The 25,339-nt window shown below is 40.6% G+C and overlaps 1 protein-coding gene across 1 annotated transcript in view; it reads right to left on the bottom strand.

Moving 5' to 3' along the window:
* PHLPP1 (PH domain and leucine rich repeat protein phosphatase 1) overlaps positions 1 to 25,339 on the bottom strand; it is a 158,617-nt gene that overhangs the window by 65,225 nt on the left and 68,053 nt on the right. The window contains exon 2 of the mRNA XM_080377796.1: positions 277 to 473. Coding sequence (XP_080233922.1) covers positions 277 to 473 — 197 coding nt within the window. The remainder of the gene's footprint in view (positions 1 to 276; positions 474 to 25,339) is intronic.

Here is a 25,339-nt window from a genome sequence, read left to right as displayed (position 1 = left end):
AGCTGTATACTATCACACATATAAAACATATAACACCGCACACAAGAAAAAAAGAAACTGAATGGGCTTCCATTACTTTTCTTTAGCACTTTAATCCAAACATTGTAAATTGTTAAATATGACTCTGACAATAATGAAAAGTCATTTATATAATTTGATAATCCCATTTACAGAAACAAGCTTTTGGAGGGTCAGAATCATCATAATTGAATGCAATCTTCTTTGCGTAAAGAGACAGAGGTCAAGCAAGCAAAAGTATAAAATAAATTATCTTACTTTTCCACCAATTAAAGGGAGGACATGCATCTTTCCCGTCTGGCTTTCTTTTACTGATGAGACAATTAGGCATGTTCCACAAAGGATAGCTTGGCGTCTTGTCCATCTGTTGACTGGCAAATGTATTTTCCCTTTTCGAACATTGTACATTCCTGAGAGCTGAATCCGTTCAGAGCTGCCAATGCTGTGGGGCTTTCCTGAAATAGAAACAAAAGCATCCACTTAATCACAGAAAATCTTTGCCTCTTCCACTCAAGTCATCCTGAGACTTTATGAGCAAGTTTTCATGCTAAAGACTGCAGTGTGAAAAATGAAAGAAAGCTTCAAAACCATGCAAGCAGGTTATTTACTATCAGCTTCAGTACAGGCTTCTTTAATGGGTAGAAGTATTGACAAGTTGGTATCATGGAGAGCAGATCACATTAATCTGCAATACTCACAGAAGTACCAATTAATGGTACTTCTCTGTAGTCTTCTCTGTGGGACCTGGAAATCAAATGTCCATCCTCAACAGTAACTGGTTACCATTGACTTCACATTGACTGTTTAGTAACTGCAAAAAGGGGGTAATGTACTGCACGCTGACCCACACCTTTGCACTTCCATGTCTCTTCTGGTCATCCTCAAGGTCATGGTTTGAATAGCTTCAATAGCTTCCCAAGGAATACAGTTTTGCTCTCTCCAGCCCACCTTGTTCAGTCCAGACCCCACAGCCGAGGTAGTACACTCAGTGACAAGGTAAACATTCGGCATCCTACATGAAACCCCTCGCAGACCCTGCTTCAGTCTGAGCAGAGCTTTGGAAAGAGTGAAGTACTTTTGTCTGTATTACAATGAATTTGCCATTTATAATAATTCAGATTATTAGCATGACTACCAGTTAGACCAAATCTGTTAAATTACTTTAAATGGCTCAGACTCTACTATTCTAATCTACTAATAAGATTTTACTCTAGAGAAAACCACGTTAACAATGGCAGCACAAAGACAAGCATCTCTCGTCTCCGCTCTTACAGGATCATGTTCTTTTAGGATATAAATGGGAAAAAGCACAGTTTACTCATTCTAATCTGAAGTATTTATCCACATCGAGTTACCTTATCAACCCTAAACAGTCCAGCCCAGCTCTGAGTCATCCAAATATACTAAGTCTTCTGCAAACAAAGACAAGGGGTAATCATGTTCAAGTTAAACCAGTCCAAGTTTCTATAAGAACACAAGTATTGGCGGAACTTTGGAAGGGAGCTCCCCTGGATAAACGAACCAAAGGCTACATTAATGTAAGTACATACCCTGTCATGATAAAAAGACAAATCATTCAATTTTCCTACACTAATACTTACCAAAATTCTTAAAACCCCAAGAAATTAATAACTAGTTAGGACTCATAAAAGCAGCAATCAATCCTGTCTTCTAACCCCTGAATTTCAGACCAGCGCCAATTAAACCGCAGCAGTGAAAAGTGCTGCACACTATTACTCCAGCATGCTATTATTCCTGCTTGTATGACAGCAATTTGGTCTCAATGAGTCTGCTCTTGCCTTCAAATTATCTGTGGGAAGATAGAAGACACCTACCACATGGCCTACCCACTGCCGTTCTCTCACCCTCGTCTACCCTGTGCCAATTCTTGCCCTTATCTTTAAAAGCAGCCTTCTTGAATCTTCCTGCTGGTTTAATGAGCCAAGACTTGGCATAGTTACCCTCAAGCCTTGCTCTGCTCTAATAAACACTAGCATTTAGGCTACCAACGTCTGCCAGTTTGGATCTGCAGGAACATCACTGTTGCTTGAAGCTAAAATACTGAAACTTTAATGCCCGGAGGGTATCAGCATCTAATACAAAAATAGGTGCCCCAAGAAAGCAGTAATTTCACTGCCAAGCAAATTCAAATCCAAGAACAGAAGCTGTGGATAAACACTTTGCCCAGCAGAATAGAGGGAAACAGGGGACACCCACTCTATGCAAAGCTACAGAAAGACTGATAGAGAGTACAAGCGAGTAAAATAGAGCAACTCAGCCTTAAACACAAAAGCTGAACCAAACTTTACATTTGGAATATGGAAAATGTGGTTGCTGAAGTAAGTAATAATTCACCTAGCTTGTGCAGAACAATGGACCCCACGGTGCAAAGCATTGATTAAAGAATTAACTGCACACAGAAACAATAAAATCTCTGTAATGGAGTAAAAAGTACCTGGTAAGTATTAATAGTATGGCTGTATGAGGAATAGTTGTCAGGGGTGTGGGCATTTTCACCTCAAAAATTACATTTTACGGGCACCTTCCAGGGCCTGTTCCTGGCTGCACGCTCTCTAACTTCACTGGAAAAGCACAACCCACTGCTGACTGAACCCCTTAGGATTGCAAAGGACAGGCTCAATCCCTTGGGAAGCCAAGCTCATTTAGCATTTTAATATAGCTGAATACAACTTTACCCATCCAGGAGCAATGGGCATAATTCACACTTAATATGGGCAGACCAGTGTCCTGGAAAACACCAAACCTCAGAAGTTCTTCAGGATTATCGTGGATAACAAAGAGACGAGCTCCTGTTACGCTGCTGCAGCCAAGAGGCTTGGCAGGAAACAAGGCAGCACTCTGGAGCAATGAAAAAGTGTCAATACCCTGGCTAGTCTAGTGTTAAAATGACTACCACACTGGGCACCCACACTTCCCAAAGGGTGCTGAAAAATTACTCTTTAGAAGAGTTGGGGGAGGAGGGTGTATACCAAAAAAAAAAAAAAAAAAAAAAAAAAATCAGAAGCCTGAGAAACCTGCTTGCCAGGACCAGATTCTCTTGGACTAGCTACCTGAAGGTAGGCACAGCTTGATCTGTAAAACTACTCAGAACTCTCCAAAAGGCAGCTCTTCAAATTTCATTTAAATTCATCAAGGTTGTAAGTTCACAAGTCACAGTAACAATCAGAACCATCAGTAAATGTTTTCTAGAAAAGCCAGAACAGAGCTATCACCAGTATGCATGTTAGGTAAGAATTGTACTTTCTCCCAAACTTCAGATTTGATGGAAAAATTACTGGGGTAAGAATATGTAGTTATTCCTACAAATAAAAAATTATTAATAATTAACAACAGCCCCTTCAAACTTGAAGGATTTAAGGTGCTTTTTCCCAGCAAATACTACCCCTTGCTACCTGAAAGGTAGAAGGTTCCTGATGAGAATTCCTGATGAGAACACACAGAAATAAAATACTGGGCCTATTTTGTTAAGGCAAATGCTTTCTCTCTTCCTATTCTTGCCTTCTTCACTACATAACCAACCATCTGGTTGGACCAGATGATCTTTCGAGGTGCCTTCCAACCTGGGCTCTTCCACGATTTTATAATTCTGTAACTTGAATAACTCATGTTTAATATTGGATCACATGTTGTTGCCTGAGACGCAATCTGCTCACACATTGTTTTCTTCCTGCTAAAGGGTTGTATAATCATTAAGATTTGATAGTATCACAGTGTTCTATTATCATGTAAGGGGGATGGGGTGGTCAAAAGCTGCTGGCTTATTTCAATTTTAAGTAGAGGTTACTCAAGGGCATACCAACTAGTTGTGGAACCAGACCCTCAAATCTATGGAAGTTTTGCAGGTAACCGTGAGCAAAACTGTTCGACAAGAAGCAGCCTTGCCTACTGAAAGATAAGCTTGGACAGACTGCTGCAAAGAGCTCAGATATTTGCTGCCAGGAGAGCATAAAAGCCGGAAAAGTTTAAATGACAGCAAGCTCTGCCACAAGAGAAGTGGGATGGGACTTGGGAACAGCGTGAAGCAATGACTTCAGGGAGGAAGGCAGCTGGTGGCTGGGTCTCACACCGCCCCAGGGCCCAGCTCCTGCCGGAGGGCTCATCCCCAACACCCCAGGAGCAGCGGAGGACAAGGAAAGGGCTCAGAAGTGCACCTGCCTCTTCTATGGCATGGAAATCAATCAAACGAGAAGCCAAATGACCTTTTTCTTCCAAGTTCACAGGAGGGATGGGGCAATTTGGATTTCACCTGAATGCCTTTAGGCTATGGATCAAAGACCACAAAACATGGCATAACTGTAGCATCACCACCAAAAAAAATCAGTTGTTTTTGAGGTAACCTACCAGTGGAAGCACCATTTTCAGCAAAAGCATCAGCAGTTCTGAAATTATGTTCCTTCCTCAATCTGTCTCACAGACCTCTTGTTTGAGATTTAGAAGACTGTGAGATTCACATTCAGATTTTTCTTCGGTTTTAACTATACCCGAAGGGAGCAGATGAGTTTTCACAGGGGCCTGTGATATTATACTGAAGCCGACAGTTGTGCAGACAAAATGGTAATGATGATCCTTTGTGACTTGAAACACGAATTTGAATCCTGCCAAAAACTTTTAAGATAATTACTGTTGCTGAGATCAGAGTGGAGGCAAATATGCCAGAACATCTAGGAGAGTCGCATACCAGAAAATGTTTTTCAAATGCTCAGTCCAACCAGAGCAGTTCGAGTATTTTAGGAAGAAACCATACAAAGATTATTTTTCATTCCTGTCAGGACTCCAAGACTACAGCAGCTCCTAAGCACCCCCACAACAGGACTTTTGTTCTGCATGAGGCATCAGAGGAGATGACTCAAGGAATTATAAGCAGACCACTCATCTGCCTATCTTGACATTCATGGTTGAATTCCTCCCAGTTTTAGCTTGTCCCAAGTCCTGGAGGGAAACTACTGGTATTTAGAACAAGGACAGAGAAAAGCATGGAATTTGATTGAAACAAGGGACTGTCATTGGAACCATGAACCCTATGCTGCTTCGCAGGAAGCACAGACGGACACCAGTGATCTTTCCATGATGTTAAAGAACTAAGACCTCACCACAACCAGCCTGAGGAAGCTCAGAGTATGCAACATACTGATATCCCGCCTAGTGCAAAGACTTCAAACCTTATTAAATAAATATGCACAGCCACTTGCTTTGGATTCTGGAGTAAAGCTCTTTATCCCAGCAATGGAAGACATATGGAATACATTACCATCAGAAGTTATAAAATACCAGCTCATTATAGGACATAAAAGTACTCAGGGAAAAAAAAAAACCAAACACCCCTCTCTGCAGCTACATGGCTGATTAAGTTGCAAGTACTTCTTATTACCCCGTTTGAAAAGTACAGCCAATAAAGTCTGTGTCTAAAGAACGATTTAAGGCATTACCAAAATAAGAGTGAGGAAAAGTGTTGACATAAGAAACGCATTCACTTCTGTGCAGTGGATTTTATTTTTATTACTAATATTGGTCTGATGGAATGAAAACTCAAAAAATTCTGAGAGCTGCAGGCACAGCCAGCTGGACAGACTGCCCGCTCTGAGCCGCCTCGGGTATTCACCAGCGGTAAGAGAGGCTTAAGTTATTCAGTAGAAATAACGTCTTAAGTTTGAGGCTTTTCAGAAGTGACTGAATGACTCCAAGTGCCCAATATAGGGATGTCCTTTTCCTGCTACAGCTGGGCCAGCTACAGAGGTCATCATCCTCATTTGCACACTGCTGGGGCCCTGGCCAGAGGCCAGAATTGCATCAGCCCCACTGCATCAGCTGCTCCTGGTAAGCTGTCCCCAAGCCCTTTCAGAGAAAACAGGCTGCTTTCATTTCTTGTGTCTCTTTTTGACTGAGAGGCCTTAGGGACAGCTCACGGTGGTGAGTAGTTCAGCACGGAGAGCAGAGGAATGGCACGCAGGGGCCAGAGCTGTAACACTGTGGCTGCTCCTGGAGAGGATATGTAATTAAACCCACCCACGGCTTTCAGCAAGTCATTTCAGAAATAAGATATTTCACACGCTAACATTCTGTGAACGTAAAGTCTTGTATGTAGTGGAAAAAAATAAAAATAAAAATAAATCACCCATCAGTTTTTAAGACTTTGGTCTGAATCCACTAAGAAAAGCTGGGCTATTTCCTGCCTGAGCAGGTGCATCAGGAAGGGAGGTGGCAGTTTCTCAGTTCACAACTCGAGCACGGTCCCCACCATCCATTGGAACTGAAACTGGGAACACCTGACACCCACCTTGCCTGCAAACCTGCAAATCAAGGCTCAGCACTGGTCTTGCCTAAACCCAAGTGCAAAGAAGCCTCAATCAGCACAAAACACTGAAAGCCTTGAGTGTCTTTGTCCACCCTTCAGGAAACTGTGCCATGATAGCTGTTACTGAACCCTTACTGCCAGATCATTCTGCAGATTTCTACTTTTGCCCAAATGCTTTCATTAAATACAGATGAAGCTCCTGCCTGCAATGTTTTTGAAGCTTCTCAGTCATTTAAGGCTGCTTCCCCTTGCAATCTTGTCAAACTAAGGACAGTGGTGATGACTTGAGGCAAAGCCCAGTGCAATGTGATGTATAAAAGTAAAGCAGCAGTTGGATTGAAGAAAAAGAGGAAAAAGGGAAAGAAAAAGGAGGGCAGCAAAGAAGGAGAAAAGCACAAGTAAAAACTCTGAAACTATTTTACTGTTCTCATTTCTATTTTAAATTTATGAAGAAAGCCTACTTATAGTTACATGCCTATTAGTGGGGTTTTTTTTCCTTGTGAAGGTCCACACTGTTATAATTTAAGAATAAAGACACAGAATTGACAAGCTTTATATTTAACTAAGACTGAGGATTCACCTTGTAGTCTCTACCAGCAATCAACTAAGGATGCTTTTGCAAAGGTAACAGACCAAGTATATATACAGCAAAATTTCACCTGGCAAGTCATTCCAAAACCAGCAGCTGCTTGGACTCTTAAAAAATTTCCTGTTAAGTTTTAACATAAGGCTGCCAACTGAGTCTGTATTGCTCTGTGGGTGAGGAACTCTGTCACCATTATGCTGATAGTTACATATCCATAAGAACAGCATAGACTTTACTCATTATACTCCTCATTTTGCTGCATTCTGTATTACTGTGGGGGCTGGGGGAAGCTCTGAAGTAGTTAAGTTTCTTTTAGGAATTAGCAAATCAAGCTCTACTACTTGAAGGCTGTCGCCTTTTCACCCGAGAAACAAAAGCAGACCACAAATGCTGGATTTTACTTAACTGTGTTGACTTACCTTTTTCTTTAAAGGAACATTCGCTATGGGACAAAACTGGCAGAGTAGAAGACAGACAAGCCTTTAGTTTTGTGAAGTGTATTCCTGCTTTGTAGGAAGATCATTCTTAAAAGACAAGCTTTATTGCTATATGATGTGATACAATAAAACACAGTTACTAGTTTTATAGCAATAATCCTGCTTTCCACTTATATTAAATTCTCACTGGAGGAAAGGTTTTTATGAATTTCATAATGCAGAAAACACTCCCCTCTCTTGTCCCCACTGAGACAGAGTTCAATGTTTGTTCACTTGATCATTCCTTGTATCTTGTTCTCACAAGACTCACCACCTCCACAGAGGAGCCCTAAAACCATGGTATCAACACTTAAAAAGATATCGTAGACAAAATTTAACAAAAATGACTTTTTTAAAAAGCTTTTCTACCCAGCGTCACATATTTATCAGTGGAAAATGGCTGCAATAGCTTTACTGTCAAAAGCTAAATATCAACCTGCATAAGCCAAAAGCTTCTGAAGAAAAACCTAACAGTGATTCAGCAGAATTCATTTAGAAGTCACTGTCAACCAACACTTCTACACTGGGATGACTTAATAAAGGCAACAGGCTGTGTAGGTTATATACTGGTGAACAGGGCCCTATTTGCAATTAGAGGCAAGCAAGCACAAAAGTTCACCTGCATTACTATGTAGAGGCAAGCAAACCCAAAGCCTTGGAATCCAACAGTTCTCACTGTAACAAGTGAATTCCAGATCTAGCTGCCCCAATGTATTTTGACAGGTTTTACAGTTGAGTGCAGCATGTACAAGCAAAACCCCAGAAATACAAGCCCTCCAAACAAATTGAAAACCCACCTGTTCTTAAATTCTTCATCCCATCTATCCCTACAGACTATTCCTGCAGCTGTAACGCAGGTGCTTCACATTCAAACTCAGCTCTACACACTCCCATCTGCCTTACTTGTCTGCAGGAAGTTCAAGGAAGTTACTTGCAGACAGGTTTGTTTATTTCAGCAAAACAATGAGGCTTTCAAAGCACCTTTGATGTCCCAACTTCAGCTTGCATTAGAAATACAATGGGGTGCAGGCTGAATTCTGTTGTTCCGTCCAAATAATTCATTCTGAAGAAAATGCATAAAGGGGAGAGAGTCACCTGCTCTTCAGCAGCAAAACTCTATACCAACTTCTTTGGGAAAGCACCATATGTGACCTCTGCAAGGAAAAATAACTGAAATATACTGAGAAGGAACCATGAAGAAAAAAAAAAAATGTCATCTTCCTCCTGTGTTTTAAGGAAGTTGTAAAAAGCTGCAAAGCTAACTAAGCCTTACAAACTTGCCAGTAGTACCACAGCTTGCCTAACAGCATGTATAGATTCTGTAAGATGGGACTCAAAGAATGCTCAGGTGATCTTTCCCCTTTCTCTCCAACTCAGCCCCCATAAAGCACAGCTGAACAGAATGCTGGAAATGCACATTTATTTTTGTGAAGTCACGCAAAATTGAATTCTACTTGTTATAGTCCCGATGCACAATGAAGCCACAAGCACAGTAAAACCCCTGGCATCCAGAAGGATACTTTCCCTGTCTAAAGCAATTGCTGTATTGGCAAAAGCTCTGAGCTAACCAACTCTTTTAGGCAAAGCTGGAGTCTTGATGGAATTCAAGAGCAAAATTGCACTGATGACTCCACTGAAGTTAACAGCAGCTTTCAGTTTTTATCAATGTTAGATGCTCGACATGAAGCACAGCAATGCAAGTTCAAAATAACTACTTGAACGCACACTCTGAGAAGGAACAATGACAGCCCCTGGCAGAAGTTCAACTGTATGTCTTAGTACTACTACAGAAAGATAGAAACCCATGCTCCTTACCAGCAAAAGCTGAGTAACCCCCACACACACACCTGCACCTAGCTCTGAGGATGGAATATGTGGGTCGTGAAACATTTAATAAAGTTAGAAAGAAACAAATATGCACACTAGGTCAAGGTTTCATATGAACTTCACATATCTAACACAAATGCCATCTTTCAATGAATACTAGACCAAAACTCCACCAATCGCAAGGTGACTAAATTATTTTGTGCGTTAAATGTATTCAAGTTTCAAGTACAATGATTTTCTCCTTTCTCTCTCTTCAGAAGAAAGAAGCCAGGTATTCTACAACATACCCAAAAGCATGTGGTAACCTAAATCCTTGTAAAGGTAAAGCATTTTAAGTATTACACTTCCTGCATCAAACTACTGTACCAGCATTATTACATAAATCAAAATCTAAACTCAAGTTTTACCATAGGCCTCAGCTGATAAGCAGTTCATATCAAAACAATTCTGTACAGTACTGCAAGGCTATTACTAGCACATCTCAATTAGGTCTAATTTAAAAAAAAAATCCCAAATAATACTTAAAGATGTACATGCTGTCTGGTCAACTCCCTCCAAAGTTTAGCACTGTAAAAAGAAGGCCAGGATGTTGGATTGGGAATTGTCAACGCCTACAATCAAAAGCTGCATTACCTAACAGAAAAAGAAACAGTAGGTAAAAATTGAGTGACTGCTTTAAGTTGCACAAAGACAGAAAAATACAAAACCCAGAAAAAACAGCAGGTGCATGTTAGTCAGAAAGAATTATGTGTCAGTCTTAAACACTAAATATTTCAAATTCATCTTCATTGACACAACATTTCCAAGCTATGACTAGGAGTTCTGGCTGGCCACTGTCCCTATAAGCCTAGGTAAGCTTAGTTCATACGTTTTGTGTCTATACCTTCGCTGCTTTCTCCACATATCAGTAGCCAACATTTGTGCATGCATGTGATTTTATGTAGCATGTTTATACAAATCTTTTTTTCAAATAGCTAGTCAAGGCAAGGGCCTTTTTGGTTTGCAGCTTTGACTTCAGTAAGTGGCACAGAGTACATCTGCAGCTGACGGCAAGAGCTGCAATAAGCCAGGAGGACACTCTGGTTGCCTCTTCCCCCCTCTCTCCTATGACTCTAGCTAGAGACTGTTCCTAACAACACCCATAACAGCCCTTCTTTTTCATTTCTCTCTTATCAGCAAGAGCAGCTTCAAAGAATCACACAGAAGCCTGGATGATGGAAAAGGAGAGACAGGATCAGCAGGCACCCTTGGAAAGCCTCACTACCCCGATTTCTGCCTGCTCATAGCTGACAACCTTGTTTTGTTGCTGAAGAACATGTACCCTTTGCTTGGCTCTAAATCGACTTCTGTCATTCAAGTGTTTGCTTTTTTAAAATTTATGCAACAAAGGCTGGATTATGTTGATGTACATTAAACTTGTATGTCAACGCATGAAAACACACAGCAGTAAAAGGCAACCTATCAAAACTCTGTGCTTCAGACTGCATTCCTGAGGAAAAAAAAAAAAAAAAGACAAGGGAAGGAAAGCTGATTTTATAAAGTGAGAAGAAGGGAACAGTGGGGAGTGAGAGATACATATCGTGAAGAAACATGAAAGGGAACGTTTTCCCAATACCCTTCTACCCTTGGAAACAGAGGCAGAGAAGATTTATCACATGCCCACAGATATCAGGTTTGACACCATTTCTTCTCTTTTCTACAGCAGAGACTAGAAGTAACTGGATAGCATATGGGAATTGTCTAGGAGTGCACGTCATACAGTTTTATTACAAAGGAGAGGAAAAAACCAGAAGAGGTTGGCTTTTTCCATTCCTTTTTTAAATTAAATCAACTACCACACATCTGAGCCAGCCCCAAACCCATCAGTTTTCTGTCCAAAGCACTCCAAGGGTCTGTGAAAAGACGATCACAAGTGCTAGCTCATACGGCTCACTAGACTCGAAGGTTTCTGGTTTCATGCTACACATCACTATAAGAAAAATGCTGAAAATTTCCACGCCCACAGCAAGAGGAGAAAAAGCCTGTACAAAGGTCCATTTTTACAAGTACACAGTCTGATTTAGAGCTCCTGAAGCCTCTTTTAAGTCAGGAAGTTATCTAGGAGAAATCAAAACAAGTTTGTAAATTCAGCTTTGACAGGAAAGTGAGTGTGCTAAAAAAAAAAAAACAAAACAAAAAAAACCCCAAACAACAGGAACTTGAAAACTCAGAGCACCACTTTAACTCTGGTTCATGATAGTTTTAGGAAGAGATCCATAAATACCCACCATGAATACTTTGTACAACACCGGTAGGATCAACTTGAAGCTAGGGCTGCTTGTCAAAGCTTTCTCCTCTCAGTGAAAACACTCAGAAGAGTCTGAAGTGTCCATCTACGTATCTGGGGACCCCACCCTGAAAGTCAAGCACCTTCTTCACTGGCATTTGAATCCAAGACCTTTCCACACCAAGAGAGAAGAGCAGTCCAGCTAGACAGCGTTCAGTGTAATACACAGCACAAGAAAAACTGTTTAAATACAATCCCTAACAGTATTTCATTTTTTCTGCCATAGAAATGAATGCTTTCTTTACCATCAGGAAAAAATATTGTGGCTATAGATATTGTATTTAAACAGTTTGCTTTGAAAAAAGCAGAGCAACCGAAACTGGTCCACCCTCCATCCATGTCCAATACCAGCATCTAAAAACAAACAAAAAACCCACAAAAAAAAAACCATTCCCCTCCAACGCACATCATTTTAAAGTCCAGCACATCTTAATCTTATTAAAACCGTATTGAACCCTCCACCCTGTAATCAGGGGAAAAACCTAAAATATGCGAGGTCTCTCCATTTTGATCCACCCACTCCAACTGGCCAACTGTCTCAAGCACGTGGGTACTTACACAGGAAGGGATCACATCACGTTTGTTTTTCTGAAAGCCATTTCAAGTCATCTCCATGCACAGGAATGCAAATGGCCCAGACTTTATGACCACATACCCTACCTAATGGCAGAAATCCTCTCCTGTGGTGTCTCACTGACTGCTTTACTGAACTCAACAGACAGGAGCAACAAGTGAAGGTGGATCAGAATCCCCTCTTTTGCCTCCCCTTTCCAGACAACTACTGCCTGACTGGACACAGCAACACGTCCACAAAGGCATTTTTTAGAGACCACTGCTAGAGCTGATCTCTTCAAAACACAATAAAGCTTCATTGTCAGAAAAACTACAGGAAAAGTTTGTGATGATCTCTCATTCGCAAACATTTGCGGGATTAAGTTTTAAAAGCATTTGGATAGATTTGTAAAGAATCCTTCCCAAAATACTATCTTTTTGATTCCTCTGACCATTCACTATCCTTTGAGGGAGAACTGAGACTCCTGAAGATTATTATTTTTTTGACACTATCTATTTATGTTCCAAATATCTTCATCTCCACCCCAGCAAGAAAGGGAAGAAAGAGGTCAAGGACATATTATACTTGCAAGCTGTTTTTTATTCCTCTGTGAATTGTCAGCACTTTAGTTTCATTTATAACATCGCAGAAACAAAAATTTGTTCAGTGAAATTTATTATTAGGAGCCAAACAATAATTCATTTTAATTACAACTACACTATTTACTTTGCACAAGGGAAGCATGTTGGGTACAAAATGCCAGACATTGCCAACCTCCAAACAGATATAATTCTATTATACTTCAGATCAGTAATATGCATATTGATGATGATTCTTTTTAAAATGGAAATGTCATACACAGTATTTCCCAGTTAACTGATTTAATAGGTACTCTAATTAATTTCTAGGCATTTTAAGTAGTAGGTGATTTCTAGGTAGCTAGACAGATCACATTTGGTAATGTAAAGGACAATGAGAACTAAGCTGAAACACCACAAAATTATTCAATGGAATGTTTTTACCAAAAATAGTAGAAGAGGAAGAAAGAAATCAGTTTGATTTTCTTCTATATTTTATTCATATTCTACATACGCACAAACCTAAAAATGATGGATATGTACCAGAAGAGAGCTTCCCTTAAATCTTAAGCAAAACCAAGCAGGAATAGAAGAAAACACTTAAGATCATCCACTAGCTAGCATGGTACTGAGTGAGAAGGCATACAAGAGGAGATGGCACTCTAAGAAAGGACACTGCGAAAACAGGAATCAGACATAACTATTTTATCAGCAGTAATTTAAATTAAGCCTGTTGTTCAACAGCCGATGAAACTCACAGCACTCTGCAGGATACAGGGGACTCGCTGAAGTCCCCAGAGCAGGTCCATTTCCCTGCCCTCACAAACCTAAATCGGTGTTGGTAAACACATCTCAGGGCATTAGGCAGCAGGCCAGGTTTGCCTAATCGCCCCTGCCAATGCCAGTTTGCTACAGAAAGTGGGGAACAGCTGCTCAGTCAGCTATTGCTGTCCAGATAACTGAATCTGTACTAACCGAGCTGGGAACTGCTATTGCCATTGTCACACGGGGCTGCGTGCCCGCGGGCACACATGTGCATGCATGCTCGTGCGTGCAGGGAGAAGGACGAGGCCCTGAAAGCAGACTGACTGGCTGGAGCACTGAGCAGGGAACCTGTGCTGCTACCACCAGCAGGAAGCACCTCTCCAAGAGCTTGGGAACCAACTGCTCAGTGACACAGGAAAAAGACAACCATGGCCATCAACAACTGCATTCAACTTCAAGGGACACTGGCATCAACATTTCGGTTTCGCTGTCAAACAGAGATGATGAGAGGAAGGCTTATGAACAGCCATACACCAGGAGAACATCTGCAAAGGTTTAATGGGAAGTAGGAATGAGAGGGAAAATTGCCCCTCCAGTGCAGAACAGAGGACTGCTTCCCTGGTTGCCCCAGTTTGTCCTGCTCAAAGTCCTACTCATAAATCTGAGTTTTTGTAGTGGCCTCCTGCTGGTTTCTGAAGCGAAGTAAGCCAGTGACCTGGAATGTAATTAAGGGAAAGGAACTGTGTAGTTTACCTCATCCAATTTGCATTTTGCATACTAACTCATAGGATAAAGAGCTGTTTAGACATACTTTCTCTTGCTGCTCCACGGAACTATTTGTCATTATAATTGTTAATATAATACGAGAACTCACAAGGTGAGTTTAAGAACATTTTGGTTCACATTTACTTTAATTATTTGTCTTTTTCCTACAAAAGCATACAGTTGTCTTGACTGTTCATAAACACAAAGGCTTTGAGCAAGCAGAGTAGCTGCACTCAAACGTTTATAAAACTTAGCTTTTCAACAAAAATCACTCCTGCAAGTTTCTCGGCCTCTGCTCTCAGGAAGATTGAAATCTTTTTCCTATAATCACTGTTAGTTAAAACTGTTTCCCCCCGCTCCTTACAATGCCGTTGCTATTCCTTTGCCTCAGATTTGTTACTTCCAGGGCAGAACTCGCCACTGTCTCCACAAGCTGACTTCATCAGTGGTCCATGTGTTCCCCAACAATGAAATGGACAGACCAAAGTGCTGTTAGGAAGGCTTATCACATAAACAAAAATCACAGTTACTTAACATGGCAGAGACCATTTTCCTCAAGCTACCTTAAATCTATGGTAAGAATGACACCAAGCACATTATTAGACCAATGCTCCACCAGGAGCCAAGAGTGCCATATCATCAGTCACAGAGGCTTGACAGATAATCAACTGAAAGCTTGTCCTAACAAGCTTTGGAAAGGCGCTTAGATTTTTAAGACACCTCTGACGAAAGCCAGCTAGCATATTCTAATACTCAGAAATATGCACAGCAAGTCAACCAGAACTTGCTAAGGAAACAAAACCGCTCTTCTCCAAAAAATGGGCTTCGTTTGAATTTAGATTTGGAGACTTGGGAATTTCAGCTCCAAGGAGGCAACGAGTTAGCAGCTGTCCCTGAGGTCTTGTCTTAGTGAATCATGAAGTTGAGTCTGAAGACTTCACATAGTTTCACAATCCTTTGACAATCTTTGGAAAGGACACTCATCAGTCCACCAAAAATTGATCATTAGAAGAAACACAAATGACTTCTTTTGGTTTTTTTTCTTCTTTGCTTCTTAATTGAGAAATTTTTTCTTCAAAGTCTAAGCTGGAAGAGATATTGGTCTTATCAGCCCAATTTGAAACAGCCACATCTACATAACATGGTAATTTTACAATAAGGACATAGACCACCTCCGAAAAAATTGTACAGGCATTATTTTTTTTTTTTTTTCTAGAATCAGTTACTTTGGAATCAACATGAAGGTGCTCTTTTCCAGGACTTTTTAAGCTAATGCAAAAAGACATTCTGAATCTACACGTGGTATTAAGTTTTTACCACATAGAATTCAACGCATGGAAAAAAAATTGTGTTCCTTCAGTAAAGTTTGCTTGTGGAGAACATGGAAATGATCTGAGAGCACCGTACTAGGCCTCGGGATACTGGACTGAAATGCAAACTTTTATCCCCAGCTTTTCTTGCCTTATAAATTTTATGCTTTGTTTACCATTTCGCAGTGGGGGTGGGGGATGGGAAAAAAGCACACAGACAAAATTACTTTTAAAGCTTTCTTTGCAAGCTGCAAGCAGAGCAGCTGTGTTCACCCAACTCTCATTAGGGGGAAAAAATAATCCATTCCAGAGCAAAGCAAATACAATCCAATACATGAAGTCAGACTTTCTTCAAAATCTATTTACAAACTTAAGAGTCCTAACTAGGTACTGTCACAATGATAATGTCAGTACAGTAGTTCAGGACTACTCCTACATTTCTTGGAAATAGCTGCAACAGATAGTTTCCCTGTAACTAAATATAATCTTCACAGAGATGCATTAGACAAGCTCGTAACTCTTCTCTAAAGGAAGTCTGCTGAAAGGTAAGAATGTGACAGCAGCAGTTTTTAGAAAGAGATGACAATAATGAAAAAAGCACATTTAGGAAATCTGTCCTTTCAAAGTGCAGGACTCCTTTTTAAGTCACCTTCAGCTTTATCTACACAACTCTTAAGCAAGTAATAAGATTCCTGTTGAAGGAGGCCATTATTCGGTGTACCCTTCGAACTTCCTCCTTAGGCTAAAGGACAGTAACGCTCCATGGCATTACTAAATTCATTATTTAATGAAAACAAAAGAGGAAAACACATTTAAGACATGCTTCTCTGAGGTATATTACTGAAAGACAGAAGATGCTATCAAGGACAAGACTTACTCAGCATGGCATAGATAGCTTCTTGCTGCAGATGTACCCTTGACAGAAACAAAGGCTGTACCAGGCTGGAAAAACAGGGAATGCTGCAGGCTCTGATGCTGCTGCAGACTTCCCATCTAACTGGAATGTCTGCCTCTGATATACTGTCTTGTTACGAGGCTTTAAAAACCTATGCAGCTTCAACAGAAGCAGCATAAAGACACAATAGCACTCTTACTGGCAAAAGACAGCTTCAATTTACCGGAAGTATATAGATATGACCAACTCCCATACTTTATACATGATAGAAGTTATTTGACTTATTGTCTCCTCTCCTTGACTTAGCCAGCACTGATGGATAGCACATCAGAAGTAACATTTTAAAGCGGACAAGCCAACAGCATTACACTAATCTGTGGAGAAAAAAGTGCATTCCATCTAAGTATTATCAAAGATTTAGTCTTCTATGTTATATACTGTGTTAGAAGAATAGTAGCAGAAGTATATGCTCAGAAAAGTAAAAGGAGCCTGTGAATCTACCAAATACAAAAATACTCAGCTACTCCTCAACCTGGAACTAACGCAGATTTGTCTAGAAAACCAAAGCACACTGAAACTTAGGACTTTTTTGTTTATTAGTTCCTCAGTTTATTGGTAAATCATGAAATACTTCACCTTTTTTTCAAGCAAAAAGGTGCAAACTTTCTACAGGCAGCCGTTGGCAGTTTTATTTGTCCCTCAACACATGTCCTGCATCACTATGGATCCCCAGTCCCGTTCTCCCCTCCCTTCCATAGCTACAATCGACGATCCAAGTAACATTTTCCAGCCTGCAATTATAATGAAGGGTGGGGGTGTGGTTCTCATTTTTTTTTATTAATGCATTGCCCCAAGATTGTCATCCCTCTGCTCTGACACAAAAATAGCACATTTCTGAAGAGAACCTAGCCACTTGTTCTTATAAAAAGATTACCATGCCACTACAAAGGTTGTTGTTTCTAACTGAGTTACTCAAGCATCCTGCAATAAGCCATTCAGAAGTTCATCGTTACTTGTCCAAACAGATTAGTCATATTAGTGCTGAAGCAATGGCATTATGTAAAAGGCTGCCTCTCTCTGATCTGCTTCATTAGCTCCAAAATCATAGTTATAAAATGCAACATGCTACTTCAGCACATCTGCAGCAATCAGCAGTTAAAACAATTTCTTTTACCATCACCCATGATATATGAACACATGGGTGGCCAAAGTGTAGCCCACGGGTGCTAGGCTCACACAACTGTCTGCTGACTTAGAGCACAAAAGGTGAGAGCCCACAGAGACCAGGAGCTGTAGTTCTCATCACTTCATCTCAGTTTTAGTGGGTTTATGCGGAGGAGTAGCCCACAGACAAAGGCAGCAACAATGTGCTGCTCCATTTTCTAGAAATTGTGTGTCATTTCTATCTGCTGATGAAACCGAGCCATTCTCCAGTGGACAGAATTTAGATATTTATTCAACCTGACAGAATCAAGCTATTTAACAATGGGAGGAAAGAAAGGATGAAATAATGGGACTAGGATGCTATGAAGTAGAGAAGAGGTAGAATAAATACTGACATATCCCATTGTAAGTCTCGAGCTGACATTATTGAGTTGGCCTTTGGAAACTAGGACAAGTGATCTGAAACATGACAAAAAGGCTTTCAAACATACACTGTCTGCTCTTTGTTTGGATTTGAAGAAAGCAAGCAGCTTCCCTGAGCTGGTGGGTACATCCTCAAAGCTCTTCTTTTGAGAATTATTTTCAGTTTAAGATGGAAAGTTTTCCACAGAAAACAAGCAACAGCTTAGCTTCTGGACTTGTTTGTGTGAGAAGCCACAAGGTTATGGATGTGCAGTTAGCAAGGTGCAGTACGTAGGCCAGACAGAATTTAAAGACTTGGGGAGGGTTATTGTTTATAGGATGATAGTATTGTATCTGGGATCCTAAACTTGGTTCCATAGCTCACTACATACATACATACGTATTGCTACCTTACAATAAGTAAACGGCAAACTGGCTTTGTGGTTTTTTCACTACCTGATACTGTCAAGAGGAAAACATATTCCTGCAACCAGTTAAAAAAACGCATGGCTCTAGGCCAGACTACACTGACAAATTTAACCAAGTCATTCCCCTCCTTGCCCATTTGCAAAGCAAATGGTATTTTCAAGATCACTGAGATTTCTGATTCATAATGCCGGCATGAGCCACAGGACAGCGGTGGAGCCCCAATGCCTGTCCCGGCTGCTCGGCACACCCCGCACACCAGCTCACTCGCACTCTTCCACAACGAGACTCTCAAAGACAACTGAGGCCCCAAACCTGGCCTAAGCCTCCTGACCTGCTTAAACACGAGTTATTATTTTAAGAGTTTCTCATGTACATATTTGTGCATATTTAAGTTCAAAGAAGGGGCTGGCAGAACCATGCAGAAGTTACGATGTCATCTTGCACTTCAGCAGGAATATGTGCTGCTTCTCAGAAAAACTTCCTCAAGTCTACTGCATTAGTTCCACAGGAATTATCCCTACCAAGTCCCTATATCGATACCACAATGCTTTTTTGGTAGATTCAGAAACAGATAGGAGTCTGCACTGTCAGTAACTATGTACTTTCCCCAAAGAATTCCTGCCGGCGGTGGAGGAATTACTTACTTGTTCCAAGTACTCAAAAAAAGTAATTCCTCCCACTTCAGTTTTACTGGAGAAAGAAAATACTGTTCAAGACACAAGGCTAGTGAATGGCTAATGGTAAAACACATTTTGGAACAAAGTCATGCTCTTCTAGGAGGTGCCCATCCCTTACAGCACTAAGTGCTGCTCCCACCACCACCTATGCATGTAACAGGGTTAGAGATGCCTAAATGTGTGAGTCACTGGCCCTCAAAACCCACTGGAAATCAGGTTCTGTCCCCGATTCTGCGCCTTCATTTAGCATTTAGCCATTAAAGGCAAGCCATGCAGTGTCAGGAATTTCCTACCTGTGATATTAAAACCAGAAATGGGACTCCATACTCAGTGCTTGTTCTTCTCATTCAGGATTAAGTCAGGGAGAGAAAAGGTAGCATCAGATTTTGCTGGACAGTGGTTCAGAACTACAGGGGCGAGTACTATTTCATTTCACAACTTGCATAAATATTCTATCCTTCCATTAAAGCCTAAGATACCCCCAGCTTAAATACTCCCAATATACAGACCCTGTCAATCCAGTAACTTCAGCCAGGTTGCTGTATAGAGCAAGAAGAAAAACAAATAATCCAGAAAACCCACTCCAAACCACAAAACAAACAAAAGCCCAAAAAAGACCCCATAGCTTGGTGGGGGTTTTTTCTTAAATTAATAAAATGCACAGACATACACCAGACAGGCATCTTAAATACCAATTCTCTGACAAGCCTGGCTATTTCTGGATCACTCCTTTTGGTATGTTCTATTCTTGCAGCCACATGAAACTATTTTCCACATGCCACAGGACAGAGCCTAGCACCTGGAATACAAACGCTACACCAGCTCACATAATAGCAAGAAAAAGAATGTTATATTATGCCAAAACTAATTACAGTGCCACAGCCCCTTCCTCACCATTGTCTCCCTCTGGTTTTGGTGGGGGTTTTTTGGTTTTTGTTTGTTTGTTTGTTTTGGGTTTTTTTTCCCCATCTTCCTAGCACTAACAGGAATTTCCAAGGTCAGCCACCTCACTGTAACTACCATATGGCTGTCAGGGCTTTAACATGCTCAAGGTAGATCTATTCTAAGGATATAGCTTCAGATTTTAAAGTGCTGGTGTTGTGCCACGTATATGAGTTTTTTGGTGGGTTTTTTTTGCTTCTTACCCCATCTCCTGTACAGCATAAATTTTGCTGTCCAAGATTATGCTGCCACTGTTCTGCAGATACCGTAAGGAGGGCACAAAGCTCACTCTAAGGAGTGAGGGAGCCAGCAGTCCTCCAACTGCGCACAACAGAAGATGCACACCATGATGAGAGAAGTGACACTCAGACAAAAGGTAATGATACCCACATGATTTCAGCTATCAGAAAAGCATACAGAAGAAGGTCTATTTGCAAACTGCTCTATGTGGCACACCAATGTGTTACCTCCTTCCATATGCTTGAATGAAGTATTAAACTCTTACAAGCAGGTGAGAAAATGAGAAGTCACCTACTTCAAGATATGGCTCTCCTTGAAGCTGACTGCCTTCATCTCTTGCAAAGCCTACACAAAGACAAAACTACACAAAGCTAGGAAGTCAGTTTGCCCATGTTCATTTCTCAACCAAGAAATGCAAGAAAACAGCTCCTACATCTTACCTGCACACTTACTTTTCTACTTGCTCTAGAAATGCTACTGAAAGACAGAAGCATTAAACAAAACAGCTCCATGCTCAGATGAAAGATGTCTTTACTTCAGACAACACCAATGAGAATCCACAGCACATCCTGCGGTTCCGAGGAACAGAAAGCAAATCTGTCACTTGGAGACAGATAAACCCGTCTTCTGAAAGGCCTTGATGCTGACAAACTTCTGCAGCTAAAAATCCAGCTCAGATAATGTTTCTTTTCCTGAAGAAAGCTACCTCAAAATGTAGCATGAAGTATGCTTGCAACAGAACTTCAAAGTAGCTGTATAAAAAAAAAAAATAAATCACATTTCCTTAGCAAAAACCAGCCTATGTGTAACACTCACAGTTTTGATGAAAAGGGGAGATGGCCCAACTCATCCCCAGATTTAGGAATTATGTAAGAGCACAGTCTCAAAGTTTAGAGTACAGTATTTTATTAAGGACTAGATAAACGAAGCTATTTTAGTTCCAAAATAAAACTAAACTTACTCAGTAAAGCACAAGAAAAAGAAACCACCTGCAAACTTGAAGTGTTCCAAATAAAAATCTTCATCTATGGTTTCCTGGAGACAACATTCTTCTATAACATTCATAAACCATCATTTTGTCCCCAAATCTCTGTATATTCTTCAGCCAGAAAAAGAGTAATGAGTCACAGCCATAACGTAAAACAAGATTCCTAAAACCATGCTGGCAGCTTCAAAGTGGTGGATGAACCTTACCACCTTAAAAGGGGAAACAAAACCCAAAAGCTGAAGGCTGCTGATGTTCAGGATCTTCAGAGCCACCTTAGAAGTGGCATCAACAAACATTGCCCATGCAGAAATACCTGATCCACTGAGCAGCAGAAGCAGCGGAGCTCTCAGCTGAGCAGAAATGACAGTATTGCCCCTCAAAAATCTTACTTGAATTAACACCTATTGCAGTCAGAAACTACACTAATTCAAATGCATACAATCCTTATTGATGTCACAACTGAATGGGAAATAGGCTACTATGAAGCAAATGCAACTAGAGTTTTGTTGGTTTGAGTGGCTGCTGTCCATTTGCCTTTTCTTTGGAATCCTTACTCAATAATTTGGGTATTTCACTAACAACTTCAGCTTAACATTAATACCGGGCTTGATGTCAAAGCAGCTATAGCTTTCATGGACTGAAAAAGACTTAGATGCTGGTTTTAAATTATATGAAATCCCACTCAAGTCCCATAGCCTGTTGCTTCCTTTTTACAGCCTAAATCCAACAGTGAAACTCCATGAGGATATTTATCCCTTTGATTTCTCAGGCTTTGTTATTAAAGCAACAAAAGGACTACTGCATGCAAGGACGTTAAGGGTCATATTCACACCATGTAAAGGGTACAGGCCAGGAGCAACTTATTAGCAAAGACAAAACCCCACAACTGCATCCCAGCTGCAATTCACTGTTTTGTCCAAAATTGAAAGTGGGGTTTAAACCACAAGTCTGTTCTCCTCCTTGTCAGCCTTCCTACTAAAGACCAGCCATATGAAAGATTACAGATGTCTTTTCCTCATTCACCTTCCACAGCTCTTAGCAAGGAATGCAGACAGGAGTAACTCTACAGAAGTGACATCAACGTACACAAAATCAGTGGTATTACACAGAGGCAAAGATGAGAAACAACAGTACCAGTGAGACACTTTCTCACAAGGTAAGGAAGTCAGGTATGTTTGTGAACAAGTATCAAACTATGAGTAGATTTAACGAGGGCTAGCCAAATTATATGGGAAAAGAGGGGGAAAAAAAACCTACAGACTTTTTCTGAATTGTACTTCACCAGTAGTTTCAGAACAACAGAAAGAATTGCAATACTACGTTCTTTGTTTAAAGGAAGTAGTTCATCCTGCCTTGTCATATAAATTTTAAACTTGCAGAAAATAAAGTAAAAGTGGGTTTAAAATAAAGTAATAAAATACAAGGTGTAAATTAGACATTTATTATTCCACCTGCGAAACAACAAAAAATCTGTTTAACAGCTACTGTTAAACAGTTATCCGCCTTTGATACTTAAAACTGCTAAATATTTGCAGTCTCTCAAACAATACAATTTTATGGCTTTTTGCTCTCTGAAGACTGAGTTTGCCCATTTAATTCCCAAGGGCCATCAACTTTCCCAAGTCTCATATTTTCCTAATTAAAATTGCAATAGATCATGCATGCTTACGATTATACCAGCCTTTCTCCACATCCATACAACAGCTTCCAGCATAAACCACAATGACATCTCCCTTGAACTGAAAGTCACTTTTTTTTTTTTTTTTTTTTTGGGGGGGGGGGGGGCGGGGGGGGCATGTATGGACAGACAGGACATAGCGCTGGGGGAATTAAAAGTCTTTGTGCCTAATAATGAATTATCAGTGTAGCAGCCTGAGAAATTTTTACAGTACAGTCAACCTAATTCATCTTCCTATGTAAGGGAAGAAGTTATTTTAGAATTGACATGCTCTTAACACATTTGAAGGCAATTTTTGAAGCAGTCAACTAATATTTAAAGTAGTTTCACTTTAATGCAATATACAGGAAAGCCACTCCTAAACCTCCTATCAGAGATATGCATTTGACATGTCTAACGTCAGCTAGAGTAGACAGAACATACCTTTCATATTCTAGGAAGAAATGGCCTATGTTTATACTGTTGCATGCATTAGGCAGTCTAGGTTGCTCTACTGCTGCTAGGGGGCTCTTTTGTCAACAGCGAAGCATTATATTAATCTTTTAATAGTATTTCAACAGCAAAGCATGTAAGCTAGGTCTTGGTAGAGTAGCATCAATAATTTTAACATGAGTTTTGGAAATTTCTGCAGCCACTTGTCTTTACATCCAGGCAAGCAGTCATATGGGCTCTGCAGAGGTGACTTACGTCTCTTCTGTACAAGCACTTCAAACTGTTTCACCACAGGGTTGCTATCTCCCAAACTCACTGCTGCAACACTTTCTCTCTCCCTCACTCCTGTCCCAAAGGATTGCTGAGTGTTTGCTCCTTTTTACACATCCAATCTGTCCACGAAATACTCCGCCATCAGCCGCATGCTGCTCACCAACAATCGAAAATGTGAAGGGAAAGGTTAACTTCAGCAATATGGAAACAGAACAAGCACAAACACATCACCACATCCCCCACTCCCTAAAAAAAAATAATAATAATTAAAAAAAATCTGTCAATTCACTCCCTATAAAACCGATCTTACATACTGCCTCTGCACTCTGAATACAAGACAGCCAGCATTCCCTTAAGGGTTTCTCCTCAGACCATGGTTTCTTGACATCATGTGTCCGGTTCAGCAGCAGGATCATCTGAAGGTATTCTCATTCCTGCTACCCCTGCTTCTGCAGTTCATCTCCAGTGTTCCCTTCCCTGACCACCCACAGCTATGAGGTATACTTGTTTGTGGGAACACACAGTTGGTCAAGACCATGAAAATACCCTGCTAAAAAACAGCCTTCTCTTTTGAGATTTTTTTAAGCTACTACTGCTCATTGAATCCTTTTACGGTATACCACCTTACACACATCCTTTCCACCTTGTAATTTCCACACCTGCTGTTTGCAGGTGACTTTCCCCCACACATAAAAAATCACAGATAACAATAGGTCAGGTGGCAACCTCATGAGCCAAATATTGTGATCTAAATCCCCAAACTAACCATAACCACTACAGAGCTTCATTCCACCCTCCCACCATACAATATTATACCACTGCAATCAGCCTGCAGAAGCAATGGTAAATGTGTGGTTTTAAGTGGCAACACTAGAAGACACAGAAGAAGCTTCCATTAACCAGGCATGTAAGCAGGAAAACACTCAGGCAAGAAGTTCTGGAGCTACCTGTCATAGTCATAGATTCATTTGCATGTCAATATCAAAATCACAGTCTTCTACAGTTGAAGTAATTGAAGATCTGGGAACAAACTCAAAAAAAAAGGTAACAACCAGTTGCATATAACATACCCAAACTATGTGGGCTAAATCTGAATCTTTCCACTGCCAAAACACCACTTAGGGCATGCACGAAGCCTATCCTAGTCTCCAAACTACAGCTAGGGAAACTCCCCAAGTACTTCCTACAAAAGACATTTCAGATTAAAATGACTTCTCTATAAAAGAGGATCACAAAACCTACAAGAAATAGTGTTTCAAAAAGTAAGGAATCAACCACAAGTCTTCATTATATCATAGCTTGTATGTATTTGGAAAAACTTGTTCAACAAGATGTTTGCCTATGAAACAAGGCATCACTGAATGTAGCAGCATTAAAGCTAGCACATTCAGACCTCAATTCCAATGTAGGTCTCTATTCCTTAGCAACAAAAGTCTCCGTATTACTCTTTTCAAACAAACAACCCTCCCAGCTGATACACCACACCACTGCTTGCCGATTTAAATGTGTCAAACCATTCTCTGAAGTAGAAAGGCTGCTGAGCTGAGAGGCCATTCTGATTAAGTGAATAGCAATACAGAAAGTTACGTTACATGAATGTGCTAAAAAGAGGCTCATGCCCTGCTTTTTGAATGCTCTGCAGGCTCCATGCCCACAGGTTTAGTGCCCTGACAAATGCTATGCCAGAAAAGCGTGCTATTGT

The sequence above is a fragment of the Falco punctatus genome (genome assembly GCF_963210335.1).
Source record: "Falco punctatus genome assembly, chromosome: 3".
In the NCBI taxonomy this organism is placed as follows: Eukaryota; Metazoa; Chordata; class Aves; order Falconiformes; family Falconidae; genus Falco; species Falco punctatus.
The sequence above is the reverse complement of the archived record's forward strand: the minus strand, read 5'-3'. Positions and strand labels throughout refer to the sequence as shown.